Source organism: Podarcis erhardii, assembly GCF_964252035.2.
Source record: "Podarcis erhardii genome assembly, chromosome: 16".
In the NCBI taxonomy this organism is placed as follows: domain Eukaryota; kingdom Metazoa; phylum Chordata; class Lepidosauria; order Squamata; family Lacertidae; genus Podarcis; species Podarcis erhardii.
Genome location: NC_138514.1, coordinates 23,828,082 through 23,840,710, shown reverse-complemented (window position 1 = coordinate 23,840,710; position 12,629 = coordinate 23,828,082). Strand labels below are relative to the sequence as shown.

Below are 12,629 nucleotides of genomic sequence, written 5' to 3'. Positions count from 1 at the left end.
AGCTGCTTGTCCCTGGTTGCATGCTCTCACACAGACACTTTTAAGCTGTTGATAATTAGCTGGGTTTCCCTGACCTGTGTCCACTATACAATTTCGGTTTCCACCTTAAACAGGAAAGGTGTATGCATAACCCTGAAGTTTTATAGCTGTGGAAATTTGGAATGAATCCCAAATGCAAAACAAGAAAAAGGAAATCAAACAAAGGGATCTTAACTGAGGAAGTCTTTTATTCACAGCTAAATGCTAGCATTACAATCTGGCTATCTGTTTTTAGAAGATTAAAGGGGAGGGGAGAAGAAGGTTAAAACAAAACATTTATTAAAAAATTAGAAAGTTTTTTTTTTTTTTTTTTTGCAAAGCTTGACTAGAACCAGCTTACTGGGTATTCTAGCTGAGCAAGTAAGCAGTTGAGAGAAAAGAGTGAGATTTCCCTCCCCATGCATAAAATGCAATTGAGAAGGTGGGAGAGGCAGCAGCATTGTGTAACGCAGTCACCCTTTCTCTCCCACCCCTCCAAAGACAGTTACTGTACACAAAATAAATACCTTTTACAAGAGGCTCAGTACAATGCTACAGTCCTTCACTGAAGGGAAACATATATACATATAAATCCTGTATATAACTTATTTTACGTACATCACCATCAATGCTACATGTTTGTTTGTTTGTTTTTATTTGAAAAAAGAAGGGCTAATTCAGGCAGGCATTCCAAATGCAAAAAAGATAGTAGCATTACAGGAGTGGGCAGTGCAGAGTCAGGAGGATGGGGCTGAAGACAAACCGCAGAATTTGAGTGGAATGATCCCCAAGGAAGCATCTTTATGCTACAGACTTAGGGCCCTTCCAGACTGGTGTTAAGTTTGTTTGCGTGGGTGGGTGGGTGCAGACATGTATTCTACAACATGTCATTGACACAATAACAGTGCATGAGTGGTGGAATTATACTGGGCAGTCCACACATTATTTTGCTTCATTGTTTTGTGATACTTCCCCAATGTTACCGCATTATTGACTTCTGGAGGAGCACCCTTGTGCTGTAGCGCACCAGAGGCGGGACATTCTACCCCCACATAAAATTTGTGGTGTGAAAAGTTACAAGATTTCAGCAGAAAGCTATGGGACATGCACTGATTGGAAGCAAAGCAGTTAGGTCTGCCCCAAAACCTTTATAGGCACGAACAGTATTGGATTTGGATTTGATATCCCGCTTTATCACTACCCGAAGGAGTCTCAAAGCAGCTAACATTCTCCTTTCCCTTCCTCCCCCACAACAAACACTCTGTGAGGTGAGTGGGGCTGAGACTTCAGAGAAGTGTGACTAGCCCAAGGTCACCCAGCAGCTGCATGTAGAGGAGCGGAGACCCGAATCCGGTTCACCAGATTACGAGTCTACCGCTCTTAACCACTACACCACACTGGCTCTCTTTTGGCCCTCTATTGAAAACAGAATCATGTATAACTACCCAGATACCCCCACCACAAGCAGAAATGACCATAAATGCACAATAAAAAAGGACTCTAGAGGGGTCCCTAAACTAGTTTAAGTTGGGATTGTGTGAAACCCTTTTGAGAAATATTTAATCTTATCCAATTTGTTGGGGTGTGTGTATCCTCTGAGGTTTCTTAGTTGTTTCACCTAAGAAGGAACCTCCAAATTTGCTGTGAACGTCACTTCAGTTGAAATCCAGCAATAACCTCAGGAATATGTGGACTCTCCCAAGTATACATCTTACTGTTTCTTTCTTTTTTTCAGCAAAGCATAACAGTACGAAGAACCAAATTGGGCTTTAAAAGGAGCAGCTTACTGAGTATGGTCTATTTTTCTGTATAAGGGAAAACCAAACAGCGGGCTGCACTGACAGTACTGATAGATGAGATGTTGCTCTCCCCAATTCCAAGACTAGCACAGGCTTTATGACAGTGTACATCTCTAACACAGCCTCAGGAAAATGTCAGGCTAAAATGCCGGGCATATTCCAAAGAAGTGTTACTTACAGCCCGACAGAAAAGACGCACACAGTGACCTTTTGAGTTTTTGGAAGTGCATTGCGAGAGAGAAGAATGAATCAGGGAAAGGACAGCATCCAGCATCATGTTAGAGTGACTGGAATTTCACTTCCGGTAGATGACCTCATACATGGGGTGAAGACACACAGAGGATTTTAAGCATGGTAGATGTGGTATGAATGCACTTTTCCTGCCTTGGAAAAACATGTCACTTCTTCCAGTGAGTTGGGGAGGGAACGGTTTTGCAAGTTTCTGATGTGTTGGAGAAATGCTGGCTTAAGTGGGTACCTCTTGACAAGTGCCCCATTAGCCTGGGCCTGTGACACTGGCCGCGTACCTCTTCCCTTTCTCCCAATCTGCTGGGAGTTCATTATTTTTTTGTAAGGCAAAGGATGGATGCATGGAAGAACAAATATGCATGTGCTGCTTTGATCTAGCATTTGACTTACCAGGCAAGACAAGATGCAAAGTTTGGTTGGCTAACAAAGAACTCACAGATGTTAAGAATGTTTTGACTAACTGGATAGCTCAGTTAGAGTGTGGTGCTGCTAACAGCAAGGTTGCAGGTTTGATCCCCATATGGGATGGCTGCATATACCTGCATTGCAGGGGGTTAGATTTTCAGGGTCCCTTCCAATTCTACGATTCTCTCTTCAGAATACAGCACAACTCATTTTCACAGTGCTCCTGCTTTTGCCTGATCTCCAGGTAGCATCACACAATATGTAAATATAAATAGCAGGTAATCTCTCCTTATCTACCCATTCTATTTCTCAAAAAAGTCCAGATATTCCCCCTGATAAATGAAGTCTTCCTGCAGTTATTAGAGATAGGTCTGATTTGCATACAGCAGGGGTAGAATTTAGCACTATACCAAATTTTGCAGCTGGCTTGACTTTTTTTTAAAGGGCACATTAAAAAATCTGGGGCTAGTCCTACATATAGTAGACACATTAAAGTTAACGGGCATGACTAACTTAGGTTCATTAACTTAAGTGAGCCTACTCTGAGTAGAATTTAGTTGCATACAACTCCCTGGTATACACATCCCAGAAGAAATAGTGTATGGCTTGGATTCATCTTTTGTTTAATGGGAAATGTATTATACCAGTAAAACGATTTATACTATTTTTTTTTTAAAAAAACTGCAGTTTAATGTGAAACAAGAACAAAAAATAGCGAGAGGAATATAGGTATTATTTCTTACAAACAAAGGAGAACATCCAGGGATTATCCCAGATATCTGAAAGAATGTGAAGTGCAAGACTTGTGGTTTGGCTCAGGAAACTAACCCTCAGTCATAAGGAACCCTATCTTCTCTTCAACCTTCTTCATAGGGTAATAAATGTTCTTGGCTTCTATAGGAGCTCTCTGCATCCTGCAAAAAGGGAGAGTGGGACTGTTGTTGCCAAATGTCTTGTGTCTACAAAATTAAGATAGCTGTTTGGCAAGGAAAAGCTTTCTGGCTAAGAGTTCCAGTATTTCCTGTACTGGTCAGGTCTCTCAAACTACTTTTTGTCCTCCTGGTGTTTAGGAATTTCTGCTTCTGGTTGCACCCAGAACCTTGAAATGCAGTGGGAGCATCCAAGGTTTTTTGACCAGACAAAGTTCAAATTGGTGGTTAAAGACTGAGGCAACCTTTTTTCTTTCCTATCAAAAGTGGGATCTAAAACTCCAGAGCTTACTCCCTGGTTTAAATATACCCTCTTCTCCTTTTTTGTCCCTCCAGAGGATTTGGAATTCCCTTTTATGGAGAAGGGCATGGGGTTTTTGTGTGCAGGCAGTCCTAGGTTCAATGCCTGGCATATCCTGTTAAAAAAGCAGGGCTGGGAGCATTGGTGCAGTAGTCCAGGGTCATGGTGCGAAGTCAGAGACCCCTTACTACCCTATTTCTGTAGCAGAGTCCCAGTATTCTACAGCCACCCTATTCAGCATGAAAGGAGAGTTTTTTAGTCACTGTGTACTTCAAAGATAAACATTTAGAAACACTGAAAACATAAGATGCTTCAGTTACTATGCATATTAGATAATTAAGTATATTAATTGTATACAGTTATGTGTATATTAAGGGACATGGATGGCGCTGTGGGTAAAACCTCAGTGCCTAGGACTTGCCGATCGTATGGTCGGCGGTTCGAATCCCCGCGGCAGGGTGAGCTCCTGTCCTTCGGTCCCAGCTCCTGCCCACCTAGCAGTTCGAAAGCACTCCTAAGTGCAAGTAGATAAATAGGTACCGCTTTATAGCCGGAAGGTAAACGGCGTTTCTGTGCGCTGTGCTGGTACTGGCTCGCCAGAGCAGCTTCGTCACGCTGGCCACGCGACCTGGAAGTGTCTCTGGACAGCGCTGGCTCCCGGCCTCTTAAGTGAGATGGGCGCACAACCCTAGAGTCGGACACGACTGGCCCGTACGGGCAGGGGTACCTTTACCTTTACCTTTATGTGTATATTAGGAGAAACTTGCACTAAAATACTGCTGAAGTTTCAGGATTAGAGAGAGAGAACACAAACAGATGTGGAATGTGGAGATCTGAACTTAAAATTGGAAAAGTGAGAAAGTGAGAGAAACCTAAATTGGCAGATTCACCCATCCCTGATCACTACCAACTATATCTGTTTCAGGCTGCAGCTGTTCTCTCCCTCTGGCCGTTCCAGCGGGATAGCTTTTAAGCAGTCATTAACTGGCTCTGTTCAAGGGGAACAAAAACAGCTTCCCCTTTATTGTCAAAAAGGTGCTGAGGGTCAGAGCACTTGCGTAATGGTGGATCCTCTGAGAAAAGTTCTTTTCCTTTTCATGCAGCCTTCACACAAAGCCGAAGCAGCAACAGCTGAAGAGCCCATCTTAAAACCTGCACCCACTGTGCAGAGTGGCTTTGTTTGAAAGGTTGCCATCTGCAGGAAACAGGGTCATCCTTGCCTTGGACTCACCCGTCTCAAAGCTGCCAGAGCACATTCCGCACTGTTTCAGCCCCGAGAGGGAGCAGCCAAGTAGCACCACGGAATTCCATTGCTTTTTCCCAAGAATGCACCACATCTCCCAATCTCCCAACAGCCAGATGCTGAATGACCTTCAGCGCTGGCATCAAAAATCCTGCATGTGCTAGATACAGAAATCTGCCTGTGCCTTGTTTCCACAAGAAAAAGCAAAGAGGAAACATGCAGCAGCTTTGATCACACCAACCTTCTGCTGCCCAGCAGCAGCAAAGAGCTGTTCCATGCGTTACGCAGAACGAGTTGGCAGACTTCTGGACTGTACCATTGAACAGTAGATGGGGTCATTGCCAATGTTCCCTCATGTAAAGAAACTCTCTGTACACCGTGAACTAGCACGTCAGGGAGAAAAGAGTAGGGCAGCCCTCTCTGGGATCCAGGAAGCTTTCCAAGTGAAGCATTTCAGGAAAATATGACCCCTTCATCAACAGTCTGATGTGATTCAGTCTAGCATTCTACCACCTCAAGATTTGCAATCAGTAGAATGTCTCTAACTCTTTGGCCTCCATCTGCATTATACATTTAATTCCGTATCATAGCACTTGAAACAGTCACATATTCCCCTAAAGACTCCTGGGAACTATAGTTAATTTTAAGGGTGCTGAGAGTTGTTAGGAGGCCCTTGTTCCCTCACAGGGTTATAGTTCCCAGAGTTCCCTGGGAAAAGGAATTGACTACTGAACCACTCTTAAGAATTATAACTCAGGGGAGTTGGGATCTCATAACAAGCCTCAGTGAGCTTAACAAACCGCAGTTCAAAGGATTCTTGGGGGAATCCATGCCTGTTTAAAGTGGTTTGATACTGCTTTCAGTATATAGTACAGATGGGCATGGGCATTACATTTCCAAAGCAGGAAGAGCCAAACTATCCTATTTTTGTCCCCAAATGCCCAGTGCTTTCCTTGGTTTGTTTACATGAAGAGCAGCACGGGGCCTTACTTTGAGCAAGGATGCCAAATGTCATGTTAAGTTACAAGGTGGCGGCATTTAATTGTGGGGAGACTCCATGCTGACCCTTTTGCCAGACGTGTCAAGATGGAACTTTAACAAAGCGAATCTGCTTTTCTTAAGGTTGAATCCAGCCTAGTTTCTCATACAAGTGAATTCTTAAGTAACAAGCTATTCCCCCTCCTCAACACCAAGTTAATTCAGGATATAATTCTGAGTCATTTGGACATTGGGGGCCTTAGAAAAGAAATTGGAGGACCACACAGGTTTTGATGCAGGAGGAAGCTCGTTATAAGCCCGTTGTGCACTAAGTGTAAAGGAAGGTGTTGGGCCAGCCTTCATTAAACTGATGCACTGGATGGTGCTGATGGGAGTTGTAGTCTGAAACATCTGGAGGGCACTTGATTGGCAAAGGTGCATTAGACAAACCAGGACTGACCTGATGGTGTACAGACTACTATATGGGTAACCAACACCATGTTGGCTACCCTTGGAGTACTAATTCTTACAGTAGAAATGAGCAGGTTCCAGGACTTGAAGGTTCCACTAAAATAGAGACTGGGTTTTTGAGTCCATAGGTGGATAAAGGAATAGGGTGCCCCTATATTGTGATGCAGGTGGCGCTGTGGGTTAAACCACAGAGCCTAGGGCTTGCCGATCAGAAGGTTGGCGGTTCGAATCCCTGCAATGGGGTGAGCTCCCGTTGCTCGGTCCCAGCTCCTGCCAACCTAGCAGTTTGAAAGCACATCAAAGTGCAAGTAGATAAATAGGAACCGCTCCGGCGGGAAGGTAAACAGTGTTTCCGTGCGCTGCTCTGGTTCACCAAAAGCGGCTTAGTCATGCTGGCCACATGACCCAGAAGCTTTACGCCGGCTCCCTCGGCCAATAAAGCGAGATGAGCACCGCAACCCCAAAGTTGGCCACAACTGGACCTAACCGTCAGGGGTCCCTTTACCTTTAAGCACATATTAAGCCCAGGATTTTGTTGTCAGTACCACATCATTCCTTGCAACTACTGCTTGTGTGTTTTTCTGAGTGCATACAGGGGTGGAAAGAGGAAAGTATGTTGTATGTTAAAGCCTTCTCTATATAAAAGTATTTTACTGGGATATAAAATGTTCAGTTGATAGACAGTATATCTCAGGATGGTCTTGATTAAGCAGAAGTGAGGAAGGAACCACATGTTATGGAGGCACACCCTTGTTTCACAAATATGTACACTCCAGTTATCACAAATGCAAGGTTGAGGAGGAGCATGTGCAGGAAAGAAGTGGCAGCTTGGAGGGGTGCATAACTCTCCACACCTACTAGCTCTCCACTGTCATCTGCTTCCAACCCCTGGAATATTAGCATGTGTGATCAACATAAGAAGCTGCTTTATAGTACTGGTCCAACTAGCATAGCCCTGTCTGCACTAGCTGAGGGCAGCTCTCCAGGGTTTCAGGTGGGAGTCTTCTTCAGACGTACCTGGAAACTGAACCCTGGGACTGTTCACATGCAAAGAATGCATTCTACCATTGAGCTATGGCCCTTCCCCAGAGGTCCGAGAACCCACTCTTTGCTCCCCAACACACATGCTTCTCCTACTACATGCTGAATCTCATTAATTTCAGAGGAATCCAACTCTCACTGCTTAGGAGACGGGGGTGTAAGTTTACATGTGCCTCCTGCACTAACTTGTTCTTTGCCTTCCAGTATTTAACCACTGGAACAACTAGCAGGATCATGCCTGTTGGTGTAAGATTCAGAATGAAATGTGATATACAGTTAGGGCTGCCGGATAGTGTTACTGCCAAGCATTGGAGCAACGTGCGCATTACAATGGATAGCGAGGATAGTTCCTGGAACTCAGTGTAAGTATTTAAGTATTTCTGTCCTCTTGAACAGGAACAGTTGACTAGAGTATCCACTAGCAATGCTGCATCCTTCAACCTCCCTTCCTCCCTGCAACTCTATTCTATAGAGCTGAGGTTTGCTTTCTGAAGCAGCTTGTCACGCAAGCTCCACCTGCTGAAATCTCTTCTGCACAACTATTAAAGGTGCAGGAGTCCTGCCCTTTTTTGCTTCTGGCCATCCTAGTTCTCTTCTCACTGTCCCTGGAAATGCCAGAGATTGAACTCAGAACCTTCCCCATTAAAGCATATTCTCTGCTATCCTGGTACGGCTCAATGCAAGCGTGCCCTAGTGAGAGATGGGAAGGTGTCAAGCTTAAGGCTTGGGTGCTCACCTTTTACTACCAGGTAGCATGGGGAACTAGATTCTTTCTGCTTTCGGCAGCAATCTATGTTCCCGAGCATCTCCTTTGCTGCCAGGGGGCATGGGAAATATCGATTATGATGCATTCCAGTTCAATTCACTGAGAAAAGCAAGGACTGGGAACTCTATTTTCCATGCGTCCCAGCGGCAAGAATAGTACTGGGGCCTAAGCTTGAGGCCTCTCCAGTGCTTTTTATAAACTATATAGTGATTTGAACTTTAAGGATGGATAAGCCATTATGAAGAATGTAGGGCTTTTAATTGGTGCACAGTAATTAGAGCTACAATCCTAAGCACAAAGTCTTGGGTAGAATTGGAATACAAGGGTGATATGAAAGATTTAGCAAAATAACAACATCTGCTGGATATTCTCTTAGTTTTTTGGGATGGAAAGTTGCAGTTTTGATTCAGCGGAAATATTTTCTGAAGTTCTACATACTGCCATTATTTCCCCTGGCTGCTATAGCTTCAGCACCATTCCTGTCCTCTCCGAGCTGCTACTTTCCCTTTCTTCCTAGGTAACACATGGTTTTTAAGGGATCACATGGTGAAGAGGATGGCACCAGAATATCATGTATCCAATCAGATTGATGGCAACTGAGAGACGAAGGGCAAATGGAACATAAGAAGAGGCCCTGCTGGATCAAATCAAAGGCCTGTCAATATTCTTGCATTCTTTTTCACAAGGAATGCCAAAAAAATACCATAGGGGAGATGTTTTTCAGCTTTTCCAAAAGTGCTTATAGAAACTGAGTAGCCAAAGCATGTGAAAGCCACCAATATCTTTATAGAATATATACCATATTTTTTGCTCTATAAGACTCACTTTTTCCCTCCTAAAAAGTAAGGGGAAATGTGTGTGTGTCTTATGGAGCGAATGCAGGCTGGTCAGCTATCCCAGAAGCCAGAACACCAAGAGGGATTGCTGCTTTCACTGCGCAGCGATCCCTCTTGCTGTTCTGGCTTCTGAGATTCAGAATATTTTTTTTTCTTGTTTTCCTCCTCCAAAAACTAGGTGCGTCTTGTGGTCTGGTGCGTCTTATAGAGCGAAAAATACAGTAGATCACACATTCATACCATACTCACATACCACTTTTAACAGTCATGGACAATCCTGGGAACTGTAGTTTATTAAGAGGGTTGGGAATTGTAGCTCTATGAGTTCAGCATCTTTAACAAACTAAGGTTCCCAGGTTCCTCTGGGGGAAGTAATGATTGTTAAAGTGGTTTCATAATGCTTTAAATGTGTGGTGTGGATATGACCTTATCAGCTTTGGGAATGTTAACACTGTCTATGAGCATGATGCCATACACTTAAAGCAGAGACAGTAGAAATTGCTTTAGCTTTGATGCCTAGTTCCTTGATCCAATAGCTGTAATGTGATATTTAATCACTGTTTCCCTGTTTCATGTGCATGAACCTTGAGTCACCTTAGCATGAAAGCCAGTATGAAGCCACGGTACATATAATAAATCCACAAGTAAAGCAAGCTGTTGGGTGGGGAGAGGTACTGGGGAAATATGCGTAAATATAATCACATCCATATTGTTATATACACTGAAACTGAGCCAACTATTTACAAGTAATGAAATACACAGTAGGTATTCCACTTTCTTTTTCTGAATAATCGCCTTATCCAAACATGTAGCTGACAAACACATAATGGCCTGGAAGCAACAAAGGTTTCCATAGAAAAGGAAATGCTAAACTGTGCTCAACCCAAGAGACGGCTGAGGTTCCTTTCTTAGACTGTATTACGCAACTGAGCAAAGGCATCCAAATGTTTTGGATCAATGAGCCTGTGTCAATTTTCAACGTATTTTGTTGTGTCTCAGTTTATAGAGTTTGTTTGCTGAACTCACTTCCTGATTTACAAAGCCTGGATCCAACTGGGAAGGGAGTTTTATTTTTAGGCCATGGCGGGACATTGCTTGGTGACGTTATCACCAAGGAACCGTTTTCAAGGACAATAATCAGAGTAGATCAGTTGAAATCAATTAACCCAAGTTAGTCATGTCCTTTAACTTCAGTGGGTCTGCTTTGAATAGGACTAGCACTTCAGTGAAGCCCAGTTGTGTCTCCCTTCCCTAAAATAAGGGGTGGTGGTATACCTTTCATAGAGTTAAACCTATAACATCTTTCTTTGGTTCACAGCATTATTATTAAGCTTAACAAAGCTTCCAGATTGGCAGATGTTGTTGCATGGCAACGAAAAGGAGGATGAGCCACACCTGCCATTTTCAATCCCTAAAAGCCAGGGGTGGGGATTGAATGCTGCATGTCAGTGTCATTCTGCACACACTGCTTTTAACCATGACATGATCCTCTAGTCAGAGAGCAGGTGAAAAGAGAGGCGAAAGAAGCTGCCTTATACTGAGCTAGATCCTTGAGCCATCTAGCTGAGTCTTATCCACACTGACTGGCCCTCCAGGGTTTCAGCTAAGCTTGCATTTGATTGAGCCTGGGGCCTCTTGCATGCAAAGGAGATGTTCTACCACTGAGCTACAACTCTTCCCAGGGTTTCTATGTCCCTCATGCTGCTGCTCCCAATGACATGAGAGTGCGGGTATCAGATCAGTCAGCTGCAGAAGTTTGATCTAATGGAGAACCAGTCTATTGTAGACCATGGCCAACAAATCACTGCAAGAAAAACATCACCATATAATAAACACTGTATATAATAAGCCTTCGACTAATCCTGATGAAAGCCTGCAGAACAGGTTTGAATTGTGTACCTTGTTTTGCAGCTGAGACAACGTTCGGAAGGTCAGTTACTCCAGCAGAATCCTTCTGATTAGGAGCTACGAGTATCATGGCCAGCGTGGGATTAAGTGGCCTGCTCATTTATATACAGATATTCAACATGGGGGCTGGGTTAGGGGCCCACAGTAGATACTGTAGTTGCTATACTGATTATGGGAGCTGCATACTACTGAAAAACGGATTGAGGGTATCCCTGTATTTGAAGAGTGATAGGTTCTTAGATGCCATTTCTGTGATAAGACCCACAAAAAAGCTTGGGGAAAGTGTGAGCAAAATTCAGGTCCAGCTTAGGACCGGTTTATAAATTCTCCTAGGTGTAAAACAGTGGCCTGGGGAAAAAAAAGAATATTTTTCCAAAAATAATTACCATTATTCATCCAAAATCCCATGCTATTCCGCGCTCGCGCCCCTGAGGTAGATGCCAATTTGGAGGAAGACAATGCAAGAGAGAGAGAGAAAGAAAGTGGTTGGTATTCAATGCCTGCTATTCTTTCAAACAGGTCTACCCAGCAGGGCCTGTTCAGGTCAAATAGTGCACATTTGCCTTTAAACCTACATCCTTGCTTGGCCATGCCAAGCCTGGTTCGGGTCAGGATAGTAGCCTATGTTACACATGCCTCTGATCATGTGTTGGCCATCCCTCTGCCCTCAGCACTCTTGAAGCATGCAGGCGGTGGTAGCTGCTGGTGGCCGCGGCGAACCACATTTCTCTGAGGTGATAGGTTTCCCTGTGTAGTCAACGCACAAGGGGCTTCGTGTCCGCATTCCCTCTCCACACGTTTGAGAACAGGGGGACCAAGGCCCCATCTGCCAGATGGGGCACGGGAAGTCACTGCAGGGCTTGATGTCCTCAGGCTTGAGGGATTTGTTGCAGGCTGAGGAGGCCTGCCCTTCCACATCCAGACACTCCACCGCTCGTCTCTGCCAGCCAGAGCCGCACGATTTCGAGCACTCGGACCAGTCTCCCAGGACCCACTGTGACGTTAGCATGGGCTTGATTACGTTGGCCATGTTCTTCTCCTTGCTCTTCTGTTTGCTGAAGTGGACGTCCTTGGGGATAAAGAAGGTGTATCTCACCCTTGGGGGGAACAGCTCAGCGGAAACGGTCAACACCTGGACAGTAAGTGGCTCTGGGAGCTTCTGGAAACTTTGGATGCGTTCCAGAGTGGTAAGAGAGCCACTATATCTCAGTACAGTCCCCTTGATGAAAATGTCTTCTTCCATAGCTGAAATGGCAAGGTTTCCATTCAAGAGGTATTTGCCATCCAGCGTTTTCAGGGCTAAATAGTTTTGGTCAGGCCACACCCCTCGGCGACCGTGTTGCTTGATGTCAATATTGGTTGCTCCTGCGGGGATTGTGACAATGTCGTTATATCCAAATCTGTGGAGACCAAAGAGACGTGTTTGTTTGTTATATTAATACTGTGGTGGCCTCTGGCTTTAAACAATAAAAAGTTTCATTCATTCATTCCTCCATGGTCAGATAATTTTGTTACGTCCGTGGTTTTTAAAGACTTGTTTTTATTTCAAATTTTAAATAATTATTTCATACCATTTTATGCAAATGCTTTTAAAAATTAAGTGGCATGAAATAAATATTTCCAAATAAATAATAAAATAAGTCATGAATATGTATTCTATCTACCACAGAATGAAATTGGCTTAA

General features: G+C 44.0%; 1 protein-coding gene across 1 annotated transcript in view; it reads right to left on the bottom strand.

Moving 5' to 3' along the window:
• Positions 1-209: 209 nt before the first annotated feature.
• Positions 210-12,629, bottom strand: part of ADAMTS8 (ADAM metallopeptidase with thrombospondin type 1 motif 8) — a 43,891-nt gene continuing 31,471 nt past the window's right edge. Inside the window, exon 9 of the mRNA XM_081843087.1 lies at positions 210-12,344. Within this exon, the coding sequence (XP_081699213.1) occupies positions 11,612-12,344 (733 nt within the window). The 3' untranslated portion in view covers positions 210-11,611. The remainder of the gene's footprint in view (positions 12,345-12,629) is intronic.